The following is a 20,964-nucleotide window of genomic DNA, read 5'->3' as shown; positions in this document are numbered from 1 at the left end:
TCAATATAACAGCTATATGTAACACTGTACTTATAGAAAATTGTCATTCGTATGAGGGAAGATATTCATAATCTCATGTCTCGATAAATAGACATTGTGTCATAGTGATTTATCTTCACTTTTGATAAATACCCTTTTGTGCCATGCAGGGTTAAAGGTCCAAGTATTTCATCACGTTTCAAATATTCAATTTCATTGGAATTGCCTCTTTCCAATTTGGCCAATAATATACTTTGTCGACATTCATGGTGAAACGTGGTATAGCATCAGTACAGCCCTTAATGATTTTTGGTAGCTATCAAATATAAATTATCATCGATGATCAATAATCATAGATCCCACACATTCTTATATGCATGCATGCTATAATAAGCTTATTGATATTGGGTACCCATGCCACTTCTGGGGCATACATTGTCGCTTCTAGGAAAATCATCTCTCATAGATGAATCATGTAGAGAATGTGGATCATTTTACTTATAATCTCCTGTAGAGCATTATAGGGCTTGTATGAACTTTCCTCTTTGGAAGCTTATAACTTTAGACCTGGTGGATACATTCCACACAAATTCACGCCGTTATTTAAATGACAGTAGTCTTTCCTCCCCCTAACGGCGGGAAGACTGTCTTATTTTGACCATGCTCAAGAGATGTGTTCAGAAATCTATCACTTTCTTTGGAGTGAAGATGCTCATTGGTTGGTGGCGAACCCAAACCAAGATTTAGGTCAAAACATGCTTTGTTTATTAGCATCAACCATGTTGATTTATTATTGTATCTCCAAGATATCATTTCCTAATGGCGTACCTACACCCTTTGTATGTGTAGCCATATTATGAGCTGTGATATTGTTTAATGACATTCTCTTCAGGAGAACCATGTCGATTGGATACACTTGCATCCCACAAATCAATGGAGTCTACATTGTTTGTATTAATATGGTTGGTCTCAAGGACTTTAACCCAAGCGGATGACTTTGCATTTAGCATATAAATTTGTCACTTTCTTTTATCAAATCACTAGCTTAGATATTTCTCAAAATAAAAATGAGACAGTGGATAAATATTTCACACTAATTCATGTCGTTCTTCAGAAACAATCTTTCTCCCCCTCATGGCAGGAGGATAGTCTCATTAAAGTGACAACTCACAAATATGCGGTAAATAAACAATTTGCATGTGAGTAAGATTAGTAGTCATCAAAACTTGTAAGTGATTCTACGCAACATGGTAGACAAAAGATGACATAATCAATCATGCCAAATAGTGTATTTGGTTCAAGGAACTTCTGGTTCATAACATTAGATGCCTCAATTTACTGTAGAAATTTGACACAGTATATATGAGATAGTAAAAAGTCTTCTCCAACTATATAGAAGGTACTTAATACGTCAATATTTCAAATTTGGTACCATGATAGTAGCTCATTCGGAGCGATAAATCAAGAATTAAGATCTACAACTCTTGATATAAATGTTACCTTACCTTTAGTAAACATCAATTGTCAAATATTGATAATTGCAATGGACCAAATTCATTTTGAACTGCTGGCCAAAATGATGTACTCGAAATTTCGAGTTAAAGACTACAATCCATAAAAAGTAATTTTATCACATGGAGAACCTCAAGTTCTGTGTCACATATAAATGTGTAGTCATAAAGAGGAGGGACTTCAGGCCCTCATATAATTGGAGATCCAAGAAACTTGAGATTTCGATTTTTTTTTTCATTTATAACAACCTCTTAAAGAACATCAGGTTCCTCGATATATAATCGGATTAAGAAACATTTAGTTTCAATGGGAACTCAAGAGGTTACAATAAATCTGAGGAATAACTTAATAGTGCTTTCAACTTTGCTTATTGTAAGCAAAAGACATCAGGGATGTGTGATAATCTCAATGTTCTTATTAGTCAATGCTTTAATTTGACTAATGCCATTTTGAAAATGGTGTGATAACATCTATCGATCATATAGTGTACCATAGGTGACACACGCCCAATTTAAAATTTCCTCACATGTGTGGATGGTAGGGCAATATTTACATTGACTCCTGATTTCTCTCTTGCCATGATCCACTTCTGGTGACATTTCATGGTATAGCCATGTCAATCGGCTTGCTTACTTTTAAATTGGTGTCAAAATAATCCCCTCAAAGCTTCAGGTTTGAGGTTGAACCAGATTAAAACTTTATGATAAATTGTCTATATATTCACTCGAGACTTATGGCTCGAGTCTGCACAATTAGAACTTCAGGTTCTAAGGTGGAATGCTTTAAGCAGGCATAAAGAAGAATGTATCAATCGACATATGAAAATTTACTCAAAACTGCTAGTTCGAGTTGACATAAAGTCAAATAAACTATGAATGAAATATATGTGTAATCGAAGCTTCAGGTTCAAATTTTTTTCTATGAACTGCAAGTTCTAAGATTTCGTAATTTGAACTTCGGGTTCAAATAAATTTGGTGCTCGAAACTTCAGGCTCGAGGTGACTAAAGTGAATCTTCAAGTTCACTTTTAACTAATTTATATTTTATACTCAAAGCTTCGGGTTTGAGTTTTACTGTTAGAACTTCAGGTTCTATTATGAAATTTTGAACTTCTGGTTCAAAAATATTACATTCAATAGTCATATGTTTGAGATATAGGGCTGCTGGCCCATGTGAATATCAAAAAAAATTTAAAAGATAAGTACTGTAATGAAAGTACATAACATAATAGGAATATTGCAGGGAAGAAAAATAAATAGATAAATTATGCAATAAAATTAACTATGGAAACTTCTGGTTCCATTAATGAAGAAAATACACAGAACTTCTGGTCTGCCCAACTTCACAAAATGATAATCTTTCTTCGCTCCTCTAATCACACAAGGACATAATTTTATCTTGTGGAGAACGTAGCCTCTAGCTTTGGCCAAGTGTTCAAAATTGAACTTCAAATTCACATTATCATACAGAGGAGGGAACCCCAATACCAAAAAATATGACGAACTTCCGGCCTCTTATAATTATTGGGGATAAAAAAATATGTGATTTCATATATTACGTCGAGGATCTTCTGGCCCTTGTTATTGCATAAGTTCTGAAGAGGTTTACATTTTATGACCCTTGAGGAACTTCAGGTCCCCATATGACCAGGGATCACAACATGTGGTTTCGATCATTGTATAACTCTGAGGAACTTCTGGCCCTCGTTAATTGTATAGGCTCTGAGAAACTTTATGCAATTATAAAATAAGATGGTCAGATAAAAAAAAATAAAAAATAAAGCAACCGATCAATATAACGTATACCTGGATTGCAGGCCGAAGAAAAACCGTTCTCCATATTATCTTTGAATGCTCATTTATTTTTTTATTTATTGTTTTTATATCCCCAAAATTAGATTCCTATCCTCACATGACGGACGAAGCACTATGTTCTATCAACCAATTTGGTTAATAACTCCATCGTGTTCAACTGAACCTTGCAGATGTAAAAGATCATCAGTAACATATATAGCATAAATTCAGATTGATATGCTGTAGTATTGAAAGATATATATGTGATAGAGAAAGAACATGCAAGTCTGTTTTGCACGATTATCAAGTTATATATTATGTAAAGATAAACATGATAATACTCATAGAAGAAGTATCAGACTTGAAAACAAAAACAGAAGAAACGAATGTCATTGTGCTATAGCTAGATAAACATATATCTATAATAAATAAACATATGTATATCAATATATGAAGCAGGAATCGATGGCACATATGTTATGATTAGAACTTCAGGTTCTAAAATTCCGTATTTTTGAACTTCGGGTTCAAATGGATATGTACTCAAAACTTTTGGCTCGAGTAACAGTAGTGAAACTTCAGGTTCACTATTATGAATATTAAGTATGCTTGATAAAACATATAAGGTAAATTTAATTAAATAAATATTAAATATATGATGAATAATGAAATAGCAGACACATATCCGTTATGTTAACAACATATATCTTAGATATATATATATATATAAGGAACGTGTTAAAGCATACTTATTGTTCCGATCTTTGTGAAAACAATATAGGAAACATGTTATTAAGTTATGAACCCAGAAATCCTTTTATGAAACTATTCCTATTTAATTGGCACTGATGGTGATATAATGCTCACCAAAAGCTTAAGAATAAAAACAAATAAGAAGTTCTGTGTTGATATCGTATTGGCAGACCAACATCAGTGCCTTATATCACCATCAATGAAGAACAGAGATCGTATTAAACTATAAATATATAGTGACAACATTGAGACAAGCATGCAATAGAGATAATCATGCACATGTATCACAGCAAACATATATATCAATGAATACAAGGATACATAGGTTATCAGAAGATATGTTGATCAATTGAATCAAGATTGCATGGCATCAGTATGGCGATGACGTGAAAGATATTGGCAAAACTTGGTTCACCAATAAAGTAAACAAACGGGAATTCTAAAGAGAATGAACTCATAGATCACGTTTTATAGTCCAAGGCAACGACGTTGCACCATAAAACATCAGGATCATCATTGAGTAAAAATAGAGGAGCTCATCGTGCTGATAACGTGTTATAAAGTAGAGAAAATATGAGGAGAGAATAGTTGGGAGGAAGTAGAAGTGTTATCATTTAGTCTCATTAGCCTCCTTTATATAGAGGTAGGGTTTACATCAAAGTACATAACTAATGAGTATTTACATGGACATCCACATAGATAATAATATTTACAACAATACTACCATTATGTGGTGGTCTTTTTGAAGCCCAAAACTGCACCCCATCAAATTAAAGCCTTTATAGCAAACAGACCACAGCTCACCATGACATATGCATTGCATTTTGATTTATATATCAAAATGGGAAAATCGTCCAAACAGTGTCTGAACTTTTCCAGACTATTAATTTTCATACCTATACTTTAAAAAACCTCAAAATGGTACCTGAAATTTTAGCCCCGACCCAATTTCCGTACCTAGTAACAGTAAAATCGTTAACAGAGTTAACTTTTGAAGGGTATTTTTGTCCTTTCACTATTCATCTTCTTCCTGGTTCGTGCTCTTCCTCTTCGACCTCAAATCCTCCTCATCTTTCTACCACCACAACCCGAATCGAAACCCCTCTTCTTCTTCTTACTAAGCTCCTTACTGAACTCCTCCTTCCGTGAAAATACAGTGACTCTCTCTCTCTCCATCTTTTCTTTGTCCTCTGTTCTCTCTGCCATCTCTCTCGTCTTCATTCAACGTTCATCAACAACTCCTCCCAATTGGAAACAACAATTGGAAACAACGAAAATCAATTTGGCTCTATATCTTTATGATATGACACAAGACAACGATAAATTGGAAACAAAAAACAAACAATTTTAAACCCAATTTCCTTCTCTTTTGCTCTATTCCCAGAAAATCTGCACAATTTCCTGCATTTTGGGTTTATGCAAGAAGATTATAGTAAAGGCTAAAGCTACCCAATTTCTTTACCATACTACTGCACAAAAAGAGATAAGATCAGATTGGTAAAGGACTGTAATGGAGTGGACTGGGAGTGAGATTAAGAAAGAACTCAAAGACTCTTGCTTTCCTTCTTCGCCCTCATTCTCATGCTCCACATTTCCCAAAGCTCTCAACTTTCAGACCACAAACCCATCTGATCAGACCCAGAAGATTGCGTGCTTCAGTAGTCACATTTTCTTCGAGTCAAAACAAGCCCAACAAAGCAATGGAGGATCCCCACAAACCCATAGAGACCAGCTTGAAGAAGGCTCGACCCAGCGCAACAAATCGAATCCGACCCACAACGTTGGAGAAGGAGTCGTCGGCGGCGACGGTGGTGATTCTGGAGGCAGAGACGAAGCGGCGCTCGTCGAGGCCGGCGCTCCAGCCGACCAGAAAATCAGAGATTATTCTCGTCGAGGCTGTCTCTCCAGCCGCCCTAGATCGGAGATCTTTCTCGTTGAGGCCGGCGCTCAGAAACTTGCCGCCTTGTCGGTGAACTGAAGAAGAAGGCATGATTTGCCAACTCCTGCAAAAACAAATCAGAATCGAAATCGAAATCATAGAAAGGGTTGAATCAAATTCAGGGGCGCAGAGACACCTCCGTGGGCGGGCGCATCTGGAGAGGGTTGTGGCCGGGTTTGGGTTCACCGGTGGCGTGAGGCACGAAGTCGAGAGAGAGAGAGAGAGAGAGCTTTGTCCTTGGTTCGATGCAGCAGCAGTTCGAAGAAGAAGAAGAAGAAGAAAGAAAGAAAGAAAGACATGGCAATTGCAAATCGCGAGTTAGGCTGCTCAGTTCGAGCCATGGGCAGTTTTTTTTTTTTGGCGATAATACCTGAAGTTCCAGATTTACCCCCCAAAAGTTAACTCTGTTAACGATTTTACTGTTGCTAGGTACGGAAATTGGGTCGGGGCTAAAACTTCAGGTACCATTTTGAGGTTTTTTAAAGTATAGGTATGAAAATTAATAGTCTGGAAAAGTTCAGACACTGTTTGGACGATTTTCCCTATCAAAATACGTAACTATTACGATGTGGTTTTACTACGATACTGAAAATTTCTCCTCTTTGGACAATAGCAATAAATGCAGATAAAGCTATCAAATGGGATAATTTCTCATTCAGATTTTGCTTGCTTTCATAGACCTCTACTAAGGGGGGTGTATTGTATTTGGATTTGTGCTGATTTTTTTTAAATGACAGACTTTTTGAAAAGTCCACAGACTCTTTAAAAAGTTGATAGACTGTTATGGATTTCTTAAAACCATTAATTTTAGCAACAGACTTTTATTGATTCATGAAAATCTATATACTTTATTATGAATGACTTCTACAGATTTCCTAGGATGTACAAAAAAAAAAAAAAAAAAAACAAATGCAGCCCAAACACAAAACAAAATAATAATTTGTTGTCTCGTCAATGCTCCAGTATATTCTAATAGAAATTGACTCAAATAAATGATTGTTAATCTGTCTAGCGAGTTTGTTCTCATTCCTAATCTCCCATTCTCCCAACAACATAAATATACAATATAGATCACTTGATGTTTATGGTTAATTATTCTCATCAATTTTGTTTTCACCGATTAACATATATTGTAGCAATATTGGTCAATGTCTTGATCTATAATCAATCAATTGAAATTCAATTGTTCTACCTTTTTTTGAACCATAATATAAATTCAAATTAATGAGAATAATTAATTAATAAGATAAAATTTAGTATGGTTCAAGGTCTTAGGGTTAGACCACAATAATTAAGTTTTAGGGTTTCATAAATCATTTTTATTGCTATTAGGGTTCGAAGTATCACAATTGAAAAAAAATAAAAAATAAAAAAAAAAATCACATTCAACAACTACAATGAATATGTTGGGTATCAAAAAAGGTTGATATCATAAAAGATTAAGAGAGATGATGAAGGACAAACTTGTTCGTGCGTAGAGAGAAGAACTTTGATAGACCATTTTTTTTTTTTTTAAGAGGAAACTTTGATAGACTTTTTGAAATCTTTGGTCTGGAGGCTGGAAAATTATTGGAGTTTGGTATGTATAGTTAACACTACAAAGTCCATGATTATCCATGATTTTCTAATTCCATAAGTATGAATGATATTTTGAATACCTCTGTACTTTTATTCATTTTTAAAAGTCCTAATTGAATACCCCTAGATTTTGGTGGAATTCATGAAGTCTTTAAAAATCCTAATTGAATACCTCAAGACTTTCATGGACTGTTAAAAGTCTATATTGAATACACCCAGACTTTTAAATTCCATAAATTTCTTTAAATGTTCCTCTAATTCCATATACAATACACCCCCCTAAGTCATTATCACAAAAACATACAATCTATGTTTTTTCTCAATTGAAAATTGAGTGAAGACCTTAGTTTGCATGTTGCTCTGTATTACACCCACGTACCCAAATTTACCAGTTTACTAGTCATTTGGACAGTAAACGAATAGAAGTTTCACTTCTTACCTTAATTTTGACCTTTTAGTGGGTCGACTTTTTCTTCAGCTCAGTATTCGAGGATACTTCCTTCTGGAAAGTTGTAGAGGGCGTTAAATCGAGTTCGTGGACACACGGTACGCGAAAATCGGAGTTCGTATGAAGAAGTTACGGTTTGAAAAGTCAAAGTTACTATTTCAAAAAGTTTATATAAATAGCAAGTTTGCATTTTGAAACCTTCCATTTCGGGAATTTTCCGTTTTGGATGGAAATCCCTAATCCCAAACTCTCTCTCCCAAACCCAGTTTACAACCCGACCCGGATTCGGAAACCCGACGAGTTCTCCGTCGTTCCAGCGACCCAAACCGCTGGACCACCGCTATTTGCCATCTCCTCCTCTTGCCATCCTTGGAATCAAATCAAGCTTTGGAACCCAAAAAGAAGAGAAATCGAGGTCGAAATCATTCTCGATGTCAAACCGGATAACCCGGTTCGATCTAGCCGTTCCTACGACTTCCGGCCGGGAATTTTGGTAGGTTTTGAAGCTCGAGTTTCAAGGATCACTTTGCTACGCACCTTGCTTGCCAATTCGATCGGGGGAAGGAGAATCGAAAATCGGAAAATCTAGGGATTTTTTTTGGAGCTTTTGAGGTGAATTCCCAATCCCTCGTTCATTTTCTAGCTTTGTTGTAGTTATGAAAGATGTTGGGAATGTTGATGTGAATCTTTTGGCATTGGGTTTTGCAACCCAATTTGGGGGTCGGAATGGTGGATGTGGGGCCCACGCTGCCAGCGTTGCGTAGGAGCGCTTGCCAACGGTTCTGGCCATAGTTGTTGGGTTGTTAGGTAGAGTTTTGTGTTAGGAACACATTGGTATGATTTTCATAGCCATTGGAGTACTTTTGGTAAGCAATTAGGAATTTCCAAAACTTCGTGAAATTCGGATTTCTATTCAGGAAGATCCGACCATTGGATCGATTCCAATTTTTGATAGGTAGTTATAGTTATCGAGTTAACATAATCTTTGGAATTTGAGATTGTTCTGATGAAAATTTGGGCGTTTGACGATTATTGTTGAGAGGTTTCGATATCGTTTTATTTTCAAGTTTAACCTTCGATACTCAAATTAATGGTTATAAATTATCATATTGCTCAAGACGACACGTAGATCAAGCTCGAGGAGAAATTTGTTAGACGGCCATCATAGCCGCAAACCAGTGAGTAGACATTTGTTTTTAAATTAAATATGCATATATGCAATATTATTCTTATTTTCCGATTGAGATTTAATATATGATTTTACAATTTAGAGATTCTTTAAATCGATGGTTTATCGAAACTTTATAAATTATATTTTCAACAGCATGGTGATAATATCCGAGTATCTGGTTTATGCTTTTATTATTGAGATTTTGTAATGCTTTTAATCGAGTATTTCGAATTTTGAGTTATTGAGAGAAAAATGGAGATGATAATTTCATGAGTTTAATATTTGAGTATAAACGATTTATCGAGATTTCTTGTGTTTAATATTTTAAGAGAATTACTGAGTTCAGTTTCTTCGAGAAGGTAAATATGAGAGGTGATAATTATGTTAGCGCATGCATGCATTACCTGGTCACCAGTACCCTCCAGGTAATAGTCTAGACGACAATACCCTCCAGACAATATTTTGGTCGGCAGTACCCTCTAGGTGGCATGAAGCACGCTAATCAACCCAGTTTCAATGTACCAACCGAGAAAAATCCAATTGCTTATGCTTCTTAAGAAGAAAACATATCAGTTTTGACCTACCAACCCAATACCACCAGCCAAGCCGTTGTGTTGTGAAAACCATTACCCTCTACCTCTATTATAAAAAGACCCAAATCTAATAGAATTATCATCTACAAAAATTTGCTCAATACTATAGTTAGGTTCCTTCTTCATAGAGAGGATGGCAATGGTGTGTGAGGCTACTGAAGGCCCAGAAGAGGAGGAAAATGGTGCTATCAAAGTGCCGGATCGACCGTGGGTACTATAACCAATAAAATCGATGATTTACCAGAGGTATATTTCTCAATTCACCAATATATCATTGACAGCTATCAGGGCTAGTTAAGTTGATAACAAACGTTCAATATAATAACTTTTTATCTGTTTGCACTTGATAATATTTTGCTTTCCTGATTCGTTCATGTTACACTTACTCAGATGGACTAAGCCATACGCAATCTTGATGACCATGGACTTGAGATGGGAGAAGGACATGGTTTCAGAGGACTCAGCATCAATGAGGTTGTATGGATAAGAAGAATAGTTTCTAAAGAGGAAAGAGACCATGGTGAGATTTGGGTCTCTGGGTAATACCAGAGGTGGTTTGAGTGACCTGAAAACTCCATCATGGTCATACCCATATTTCCCCATTGCAAATTAAGCAAGAGAAGAGTGATGGGTAATTGGGTAGGTGTTTTTGATGGAAAGATAACAATTTATTCAGATTTGGGGCAAATGGGTAACACTATATGTTTGTCTCTAGTTTTTCGTTATATTTTGACTTCAAGTTCAAGTCAGTTTGTTGACCGCCAAGTGTGCTTCCTGCTTTTAGTTTTGATTTCTTGAATTTTGCAGCCCTAGAGGCTTCTCTAAGTATGTATGTTTTCTAGCTCAAAGAAAGAAAAATTCAGGTTGTTGACAAATTGCAGACTCGAATTATACTTCTGCAATGCATCACAAGAGCATAACCAAGAAGGAAATCAGTAGTGAAAATACAAATTAACACCCAACTTTTTACAAACCACAGCCCTGCATTAGTAATTTTTCAATGAATATGTGCACGGAGATGAAGTGCGGTTTCTAAGAAGGGAAAAATTCATGAATAGTACCCGAAGTAAGGCCTCCTACGAATTTCAGTACATCAATTTCCAAAACATAAACTTTGGTACATGAGATTTCAAAAACGACCCAATATACATACACGACGTCAATGACGCCGTTAGTTTCGTGCCAGCTGTCGTATTTCAAGGGATAAAATGGTCTCTTCAAATTTTTTACTCAGAGCACCCAACTGTCTCTCTTCTTTTATTCTGGGCACCCAGCTCTCTTACCCTCACTCTTTTTTTTGTTTAATTATTTTTTTAGTTTTTCTTTTTATCTCTTCTTCTTCTACATCGCTCTCCTTCTCTCATTGAACTCTCAAAAACGACGATCTTGGTTCCTTGCTTTCTTTGAAGATTGAAACAAATTGATGAATGATTTCCAGCACTTCCTGTTCCTACAAAAACTTAACAAATGCACCAAATTTCCAATCAATAAGTAATCCAACAAATTATACTACTCCTCAAACCTTAAATTAAATATATCGCAAGGTGAAAAAAAAAAAAAGAGAAGAAGACTAGGATTGATCTGAGCTAAGCGACTCACCACTATACCTTTGAATTAGAAGCCGCTAGTTTTCTTATCTGGGTTGCTTCATATCTCTCTCTCATTGTGGTCCAAAAAAATATACACCCTCTCATCACCATCCCGTCAAACAACAACAAGAAGAAGACCCATTGCCCTCATCCCTTACAGACTTTCCTCTATAATTCAGGTCTTCGATTTCCCATACCTTAGGTACAATTACACGAACCAAAAATTCCCAATTCATTGGATTCATGAATCCCTATTCTTCTGGGTTTGATTCTTCACCCAGATTTCAGCCCAGACCTCTGACACATTGATTGGAGCCCTCACTCTCTTATTCTCTGCTCCAATCTGCACAGTTCTTCTTCTCTATCTCTCTGATTACCCGAAACCCAGCCCAGAACCAAATCCATTCTATTTTTTGTTTTTACCTCCGCCTTCTGCTTCTGCTAGATCACTGTCAACACCTGAGCAATCCCAAGCCTCACAACCTTACTGCAAAACACATCAAACCCACCTGATTCACAAAAACAAAGAAACCAAAACCGAAAACAAACATAATTAGGGTCTTACATCTTGGAGAGCTTGTTGGGTGCTCAACTGGTGACCTTGGTGACATGAAGGAGGGCTTGAATTGAGGCCGGGCTGGACTCAGTGAGAGCCTAGGCACAGTGAAGATCGGCCCTCGAGGCCGCTGAAGGGGTTGTGGATGTTGAGGTGAGGGGCTGTAATCGGAGGTGGTGAAAGGCGGTGCAGAGGCGTGGTTATCGATGACAACGAAAAGAAGAAGGAAAAGAGATCCCAGATTTGCAATTCGAGAGAGAGAGAGAGTGAGAGAAAGGAAACCGTTGACAAATGAAAACCTATTCTGCCCTTCATTATGTGCGTAATGGCACGACGTCTAACAGAGTCATTGACGTCGTGTACGTATATTGGGTCGTTTTTGAAATCTCATGTACCAAAGTTTATGTTTTGGAAATTGATGTATTGAAATTCGTAGGGAGCCTTACTTCGGGTACTATTCATTAATTTTTCCCTTCTAAAAACGGGTGCCAACTTCACCCCCTTAGATAAATTCGAATTGGGGTATTCAAATATCTAAAATTTGTTTTCTCTTCTTGTTTGCAGGTATCGCCTGTTTTGGCCTTAGTTACAATTTTCCCTTCCTCAATTTCATCCTTTCAAACGAAGCAAACAAGGAAGACACCAAATTTCATTTTGCGAACGAAATAAACAAAGAAAGATACCTTCGAGTTTTCAAGAAACATCCACTTGGCTTATTTTGAATCAACCTGTTTAGTATTAGCTTACTAATACTTTTGAGAAATCTAATTGAAAATTGCCTTTTGTCTCTTTGAGAAATCAAACAGTTAGAAGGATCAAGCTTATAGTATAGTGTCTCTTTGAGAAGACTAGAAGAGTAAAAGGGCTTTACCTCAAAATCCAATTTCATGTCTTCTACGCTCTGCCTTCTTGTGATTCTGAGCCTGCTCACCGTCACAATCTCGTCGCCGGGATCGCCGTCGATCCTCCGCGCCGTTAACACCGGCACCGCCGCCGTGGATTTGAACGTCACCAATTTCGATGCGGTGCTCCGTGACACTCCCGCCACCTACGCACTAGTTGAATTCTTCGCTCACTGGTCAGCTATTCCCAATTCTCACCACTCATTTTCGTTTTCGTCTCTTCAAGATTGATTCTTTTTCCGTTTTCAGCTCTCGTGAAAATTTCTGAGAGCTAATTTGGACTCTGGCTTAGTAGACAAAGTATTATGTTGGTTGGATCTTAAATTTTGAGTCTTTCTACTTAATTTGACTAGTTCTGCCTTAACATGTTACCCTGTTTTTTTCGTTTTGGTATTGCAATTGTTGATTGATTTTTTGTTAATGTTGACCTTGCAGGTCTCCGGCTTGCCGAAATTTGAAGGTAAAATGTTACATCGCATCAGAGTTTTGTGTTTAACAATATATAGTGATTGTTGTCTTATTGTTAAGTTTAAATTTGCAGCCGCATTATGAAAAGGTTGCGAGGCTGTTCAATGGGCCTGATGCTGTGTATCCGGGGATGGTATTGATGACAAGGGTTGACTGTGCGTCAAAGGTATGAATCTGTTTTGTGTGTGTGTGTGTGTGTCTGTTTCGTTTCCTTGCTGTGACTGTGAGGATAACCTATTGTCTGAGATGAGTTTTTCTTCTCGTTGAAAAAGTCTCCATTTTTTTGCTACAATGTCATGCATAAAATTTTAGATGTTGTACACCGGGCAAGGATCTGAAGTGTCTGTTAGTGTGTATCTTTGTTAATCTTGACATACCACTCATCAAGTCATCGTTCCTGCATAGATTCTAGCCAAACACATTTTTCTTTATAAGCGAGCCTAATCAACTGTTGACTCACTGATAGAATGTTATAGTTAACCTTGTCCCCAGTAAGTGTTCCATTTGCTACTTCACAGTGGTAAACTGTTCAAACTAGGATTTTTGTATTACGGGATCATTATCTCTTGGTATGTCTTGAGCTGTCCATAAGTTATTTCTAATCCTAAGTTTTCTACCTATTTAAGATCACTTGTGAAGGCTGCGGTACCCTTTTTGTAGGATGGGTTGTGGCGGACATGATTGATACTGTTCTGTTTTGTAACGGCTGTTAGAATTCCAGGTTAAGAGAAAAATAAATAGATTCTAGTGGAGCATCTAGTAATATGAATATTGAATTCATTAAAAGAGATGGTTGATGTTAAACCTGAATCTGCATTCTTGAGCTTTATCCTGTTAATTTTCTAGACCATTATTCTGTCATCGTGCTGAGTTTGACAGTAGTCAGTAGTGTCTTCTGAATTAGCATATTCACTTACTGCTTCCTTTATGTTTGATTAAGTTTTTATCAAAAAACATGGCTTGGTTGTTAAACCCTATCCTTAAACTTGTTTGGCAACACAGATAAATACCAAACTCTGTAATAACTTCTCTGTAAGCCATTATCCTATGCTCTTTTGGGGCCCTCCATCTAAATTTGTATCTGCTGGTTGGGAGCCTAAACAAGAGAAGAGTGATATACAAGTCATTGGTAATGGGCGTACAGCTGACCTGCTACTTAGTTGGATCAACAAGCAAATGGGCAGGTATGATGTATTTATATCTTTTGTTTTATTTAAATGAATTCTACATTTATGCAAGGAAAGGGTAATGATCTGATAGACACTACAAATACCGGGGATGATTTCTCATTCCAGATGGGTAATTGATGCATGCATTATTGTTGATATAAGTGAAAAAATTTCTGTAATTAATTAACTACAGGGTGCGGCTATTTTATGGTAAACTTGAGCTGTGTAGAAATTTCTTGACCTTATAATTTCTATGGTCTGTTTCAAACTCTCTGTCAATACAAATTTCTTGACCTTAAGCACTCTTTGACTCTCCAAATTGGTGGTTGATCCTGTACATTAACCGGAGTGAGGAATGATTGCGTATTAAGGTGTTTCCGAGGATGATTACTGGCATTTTGCATTTTATTTTATTACTTGTACTTCAAGTTTCAGCTGCACGAAATATTGCTAACGCTTCCTAATGATCTATAATGTCTCAGCTCATTTGGATTGGAGGATCGAATATCTCACAATGTGGCACAAGCACTGTCATCTCTGAAGTAATTTCATAGTATGGAGCACAAGAGTTTTAGTGGAACTACCTTAAACCCTAAGAAAAATGCTACTGTTATTTATATCCAGAACTCAAGTTCAAGTCAGTTTGTTGACCGGCGAGTGTGCTTCTGCTTTAATTTTTGATTTCTTGGATTTTGCAGCCCTAGTGGCTTCTCTAAGTATTTATGTTTTCTCAAAGATAAAAAAATAATAATAATAATAAAAAAATTCAGGTTGTTTACAAATTGCAGACTCGAATTATACTTTTGCAATTCCATCACAAGAACAGAACCAAGAAGCATTTGGTAGGAAATCAGTAGTGAAAATACAAATAAACGCCCAACTTTTTACAAACCACAGCCCTCCATTAGTAATTTTTCAATGAATATGTGCACGGAGATGAAGTGCAGTTTCTAAAAACGGGTGCCAACTTCACCCCCCTTAGAAGAATTCGAATTGGGGTATTCAAATATCTAAAATTGGTTCTCTTCTTGTTTGCAGGTATCGCCTGTTTTGGCCTTAGTTTTGTACGTACTTGCCCTTGTCCCTAGCTCAATTTCATCTTCCAAACGAAGCAAACAAGGAAGACACCAACTTTCATCTTGTGAATGAAATAAACAAAGAAAGATCCACTTGGTAGTCCGAGGTTTCAAGAAAGATGCACTAGGCCTATTTTGAATCATCCTGTTTGGATTTGCAAGGGCAATAGCTTACTAATACTATTGAGAAATCTAATTGAAAATTGCCTTTCGTTTTCATCCCCCAAATAGGCAAATAGATACAAACCTAAAAACTTTGGGTTAGTCCTTTGATTTATATAGTAACTCTAACAAATGGGAACAAACAGCAGAAGTAGTTTGATTGCTAATAGCAAGTGTAATTCACATAACTGATAACTCCAACTAGTACATAGACATGAAAGCCTACAAAATACAGACACTAGAGACTAGACACACTCTTCTCTATCTCCTGCACTTTTCTTATTAACTGTGACACCAAATACGAGATAGATAGCACAGACAAAGCCCCCTCACGATCATGATGGTTTAGTTTATGCTCGCAGAAGAAGAGTGACCCCGAAGGAACTTGTGCACACTATAAGCCCCATCAAAGCCAAGAACCCGTACCCCCTGTAATTTCCAAACAAACAGTCAATCAAAAATTCATAGTGCATTGACAATTTGACATACATCCTAAATGTAAAATGGTGTCACATGCAACTATGTTGATGCTGTGACACCATACATTGGTAGACTAGCTCGATTCTACCTACAACACAAGATCCATTAAAAAGGGGAGAAAAGAAACAAACCCGATAGGGAGACGCTTTTGGGGGTCGCCGGTGGAGTAGCCTTTGAAATAGAAATAGCGAGAAACGGTGTAGAGCAATCCGAGGCCGGCAGAAATGCAAGGATGCCTGAGACCACCCAAAAGGAGGAAGACAAAGAACAAAGGCATCATTTCAAGGGAGTTCTGGTGACCTCTCTGAACACAGTTGAACACCTTGGCGTCTTTGTTGTCGGACTCCGATGCATACATGGTCGGGTAAAACACCTTGTACTTCTTCCTGGCCTTACCCACTTGGAACGCCATGAAGAAATTCAGAAAGCTGTAGAGGACAGCCACCAGAACCACATACCCGTAATCTTTAGGAAGCAATTCCACAACTGAAGAAGAACCCATTTGAAGATCTCTGTAAAAAGCTTATGAATTGAGATGAGAGTTGAACAGGTGAGTGAAGATATGGATGGACCTCTTTACGTGGTTCTGGTCTTTATACCAAGTTTCCGACTTTTTCTACAAGGCAGTTTTGTACATTTTCAATGGATTAATAATAAGGATGTGCGAGTTGGTGCTTTAGATTAGGCTTCCATTTTGTCTTCTTGTTTTTAATGTTACCGACTCTCCAAGTATTCCAGAACCTTCAGGGTCGGGACAAATGAATGAAATGATAGTTTATAAGTTGTAATTTCAATAGAATCTCAGTTGCACACATGGAAAACCATTGACCAAATTGATGAAAGGGGCAATTTTGCTCACCCCATACCTCATCATTTTTATTTTTCTTTTATTTCAGTGCAAAGGAATGCAATATGCTTCAAAAACCGTGAGCTGAGTCAATGATCTGGGAAACAGTAATATGAAAAGAACCAACTCTAGTGGTCGAGAGCATTTGACGACTAATTACCAAAAAATAATACTAACAGTATCCAAAGCTTCTGCATTGTCACCGCTACAAGGCCAAAGGGAAAGTAATAAAAACAGAAGGAACAGAAGAAGGAAACAACAGGAAAAGCACTACTGTTGCATAGGAATCATCATACATTCGGGATGAAGATTATTAATTTCTCAAAGGCCCCCCTTTCCCGATCTCTAATCAGTTACAAACGACAAGACGATGTACTTCAACCTTTAAACTCCAAGCAATATATACAAGTTTTATTCCTGTTAGCTGACAATATTTTTTGTTGAAATGAAAAGATTTCAACGTGCATCATTCTTCAGCCCTTTAGTTTCCAGAGTCTACCTTTGACTGCGAAGCAATGTTCGACTGGTTGTAGGAGTTTTCCCAATTTTGGCCATCAAAATACTTGACCTCAACATAGGTTAGTGTTCCAGGATCAACACACCTATATGTGATGGCAACCCCATCAGGGTTTGAGCGTGGATAATAAAATGAAGTTATCCCACAGACCTTACAGAAAGTATGCTTTGCCGTGTGAGAACCAAAGCTATAAGTTGTGAGAAACTGTTCAGAATTACCCAAGAGTTCAAATCTTTCAGAAGGGACAATGAAATGCGTGTTACCCCTCATAGAGCAATTTGAACAGTTGCAACTCCAAGCCACAACCTTAGTAGGCGCTTGCACTCGCCATCTTACATTCTTGCAGTGGCACCCACCATCATGTACTGTCGTCTCAGACTCCATGCTGATGATTATAATTCTTCAACTGTGCTAATGCACACAATATGCAGTTTGCTTCCCCTGTGAATAAATAAGCAGCATAGCATAAGAGTTTGCTTTGAATGGAATCTAGATCTGTATTTGCAATTTCCTTAGTATCCTCCATTTCCATTCAGAAACAGAAGACTGTTGATACTGAATACATAAAAGTAATAAAATGGATCCATAACAGATAAACAAAACACGATACTACACCTTTCTAGCCAATGGAGATAATATACATGCTTTGAGGCAATAGTACCTATAGATAGCTGTAATACTTTGAGATATAATATTGCTATGACAGACCACAGGAAGTTAAACAAATTACCCTATTTTTCACTTAGTAAATGAGTAATTCGAAATATGCATAGTTGCATACAAAAAGAAATATATCCAAAAACCTTGGCGCAGAGATTATAGAATACAAAGATCTGCACTATTATTATTGAAAACTAACCGTACTACAAGTTTCTCTAAATGAGGTCACTCAAATTGTGAAAGCCTCGGTCCAGGATGAATGCATGTATCTAACATCCAATCAAGAAACTTCTATAGATAACAAGAACAGGACACATGGTTCTTATTTTATTCCTTCAGCAAGGTGGAGAAGAAATGGTACAACAGGAAATCCAACTTATAAAACAATTACTTTGCATATATAAGATGCAGTGTTCATACCTAAGAACTCAGCTACAAGCAAGAGTTGAAACTAATTAGTTGACAGCATAACGAGGATATGGTTTTTGAAACAGCCTATGTAAAACAGTAACCTACACTATTGCTGCCTGGCCAATATAGCACAACATAAGAGAAGTTATAGTTTTTGAAAGTCATGGAAATCAGAAGGCTACTGAAACAAAAGCCCACTGAGCTGACCTGAAACAAGGCTACTTAAAAAGGAAATGCACAAGGTATCCATTCAGAACAAGTCCAAGACAGAAAAGTAAAGCAAAGAAGTTAACTAAGAGCTGCATTTGGAGCTAAAAAGCAAATCACAGAAGGCAAATGAATAGAATTACCCACCCAGATTTTAGCAAAAAAATTGACTGTAGAAAAGGAATTTGCGAATCTGAAATTGAAATTGAAAGATAGAGGAGCCGGAAATTACCAAAGTGAGAGATTGCGAGATGAAAATGGACTCCCCCAACTCCACTTTCTTCTTTGCGTTTTCCTTTTTGACCCCCCAACTCCACTTCCTATTGGAAATTATGTTTATGATATCTTGGAAATTATGCCTTCCAACTTCCAAATTGCTACACGGAGCTACTCCGCAACTTGTATTATATAATACTACCATTATGTGGTGGTCTTTTAGAAGCCCAAAACTGCACCCCATCAAATTAAAACCGACAAGTTCAGTATCATTTGGTCTATTTTTTTAGTGGCTGTAAGTTCGACTTATAAAAAATTAATTATTACATACGAGTTGTTTATCTAATAAAAAAATTAAAACCGATAAAAATTTGTCGAAATTTAATCAAACCGACACTTGCGGTGTAGGTTTCGGTTTATGTTTATGATAAACTAATAAAAACCAAACCGAATTGATATATTTATATTTGTATTATAGGAGATTAATTCCTGAGAAATTTTATATAACTACTTAATAAACATCAAAAAAGATAAGATTCCTCTTTTCCTTGAGAAACCCTAAAACCCTATGTCCAGTTTTTTTTGCTTGAGTATTCGATCTCGTCCGGCAGCACCCCGACCGGTGCTAGCCCCCAACCTCGCCGTCGTCTTGGGTTTTCTTGCCGGACGGCGTGAGCTGCGGCGGCGTATTTCAGGCGTGAGCTGTGGCAACGTGGGGTGCGGCGATTTGGGTCAAAGCGGTGAGTGGTCACAGCGGCGTAGATCGGAGCGGTATGGGTCGTGGCAGAGCGGATCGAGTAGTGCGGCTGGGCTTGTGGCGTACGACATGTCGTCAGGAGCGCTGGGCTTATGGCGTATGGCATGTTGTCGTGGATGATGATGGGCTGGGGCCAGGCCAGCTTGATGGACTCTAGAGTTGGACTATTTCTTTGGATGCTCTTGGGCCTGCTATTTTGGGCTGGGGTTTTTGCCCTAGGTCTTTGGTATGTTTTACCTTGTCTTTTACAATAAATTCCTTGTATTTAGGAACCTAAGAACTAAGATGCACCCAATGTCTCTCTAGGGCCTCTAGAGTAGTACCGAAGGAGGATATCCGCTATCTCTACGTATTTGAATGTATAATGAGTAGGACTATATGTATGTACCAATACCACTAGCTTCTTGTCTGTCTATGCCCTTAAATGACAGCGGAAGGGTATGTAACGACATATTCTGACTTGTGATGAATATACTATTTCTTTAACTAAAAAAAAAAAAACTATTTAATAAACATCCCAATTATTTTACAGGTAGGTTAAATGACCAAAATAGACATTTATTTATGGGATAATATCACAAATGGTCACTCAACTTTTACATGTTTGACACTTTGGTCACTCATTTTTTAAATATATCACTTTGGTCACTCAACTTTAACTCTATTATTTACTTTAGTCATTCTGTTAATTTTTTTCATTAAAAAAAAAAAAAACTTAATTTGCGACCATATCAATGATATTTTCATCCGACTAATTGTGCAAAATTGAAAAGTCTGAATTGGAATTAATGATTGGGAGAAGTGATTAAAGTGAGACAAAATGTCCACTCGGTGACTAAAGTGATTCACAGAATAATTGTTGAGTGACCAAAGTGATATATTTGAGAATTGAGTGACCAAAGTGTCAAATGAGTCATAGTTTGTTAATGTCTAAAGTTTAGCGGTAGCTAAACCTTGGTTAACGCTGGTCCGATGGGCTGACCGCTACTTGCGATATGATCGATACTCCCGCTACCTGTCAAGTAAAATACAAAGAGGCGTCAAAGGGAGACCGCGCTGGGCGGTCTTCTCTTCTCCAATGCCTAAGTTAGTCAATGTATTTGTTTGGACCCAAAATGAACATTTTGGCCTGACAAGGCACGTCTTGGAGAAATTGAGCCAATGTCAGTGGCTCAAGCTAT

The 20,964-nt window shown here is 37.2% G+C and overlaps 3 protein-coding genes across 4 annotated transcripts; 1 reads left to right on the top strand and 2 right to left on the bottom strand.

The window, feature by feature from the left end:
* The first annotated feature begins 12,550 nt into the window (after positions 1-12,550).
* Positions 12,551-15,232, top strand: LOC133721285 (sulfhydryl oxidase 2-like). Its single transcript, XM_062147855.1, has 5 exons — positions 12,551-12,989; positions 13,249-13,273; positions 13,355-13,447; positions 14,284-14,465; positions 14,933-15,232. Exons 1-5 carry the CDS (start codon positions 12,799-12,801, stop codon positions 14,994-14,996), a joined length of 555 nt encoding a protein of 184 aa, XP_062003839.1. The 5' UTR covers positions 12,551-12,798; the 3' UTR covers positions 14,997-15,232.
* Positions 15,233-15,821: 589 nt separating this feature from the next.
* Positions 15,822-16,804, bottom strand: LOC133722221 (uncharacterized). The gene is made up of 2 exons (XM_062149048.1): positions 16,300-16,804; positions 15,822-16,117 (listed from the first exon to the last, which is right to left on the bottom strand). The coding sequence occupies exons 1-2, from the start codon at positions 16,668-16,670 to the stop codon at positions 16,039-16,041; spliced, it is 450 nt and encodes a 149-aa protein (XP_062005032.1). The 5' UTR covers positions 16,671-16,804; the 3' UTR covers positions 15,822-16,038.
* Positions 16,805-17,128: 324 nt separating this feature from the next.
* Positions 17,129-19,200, bottom strand: LOC133722222 (uncharacterized). 2 transcript variants are annotated; one of them, XM_062149049.1, is made up of 2 exons: positions 19,043-19,200; positions 17,129-17,973 (listed from the first exon to the last, which is right to left on the bottom strand). In XM_062149049.1, the coding sequence occupies exon 2, from the start codon at positions 17,914-17,916 to the stop codon at positions 17,497-17,499; it is 420 nt and encodes a 139-aa protein (XP_062005033.1). In that variant the 5' UTR covers positions 17,917-17,973; positions 19,043-19,200; the 3' UTR covers positions 17,129-17,496. The 2 variants fall into 2 exon arrangements, with proteins under 2 accessions (XP_062005033.1, XP_062005034.1); XM_062149050.1 differs by having other exon boundaries at positions 18,958-19,193.
* Between the last annotated feature and the right edge of the window lie 1,764 nt (positions 19,201-20,964).

This window comes from Rosa rugosa, chromosome 7 (assembly GCF_958449725.1).
Source record: "Rosa rugosa chromosome 7, drRosRugo1.1, whole genome shotgun sequence".
Lineage (NCBI taxonomy): Eukaryota > Viridiplantae > Streptophyta > Magnoliopsida > Rosales > Rosaceae > Rosa > Rosa rugosa.
This window is presented reverse-complemented; position numbering and strand designations above follow the sequence as displayed.

Excerpts from the sequence above, each read along its gene's own strand:
- LOC133722221 (XM_062149048.1), bottom strand. The coding sequence starts at position 16,670 with ATGGGTTCTTCTTCAGTTGTGGAATTGCTTCCTAAAGATTACGGGTAT. Across the intron at positions 16,118-16,299 it reads CAAAAGCGTCTCCCTATCGG|GGGGTACGGGTTCTTGGCTT; the intron begins GTTTGTTTCTTT and ends TGGAAATTACAG.
- LOC133722222 (XM_062149049.1), bottom strand. The coding sequence starts at position 17,916 with ATGGAGTCTGAGACGACAGTACATGATGGTGGGTGCCACTGCAAGAAT.
- LOC133721285 (XM_062147855.1), top strand. The coding sequence starts at position 12,799 with ATGTCTTCTACGCTCTGCCTTCTTGTGATTCTGAGCCTGCTCACCGTC. Across the intron at positions 12,990-13,248 it reads GTTGAATTCTTCGCTCACTG|GTCTCCGGCTTGCCGAAATT; the intron begins GTCAGCTATTCC and ends TTGACCTTGCAG. Across the intron at positions 14,466-14,932 it reads ATCAACAAGCAAATGGGCAG|CTCATTTGGATTGGAGGATC; the intron begins GTATGATGTATT and ends ATAATGTCTCAG.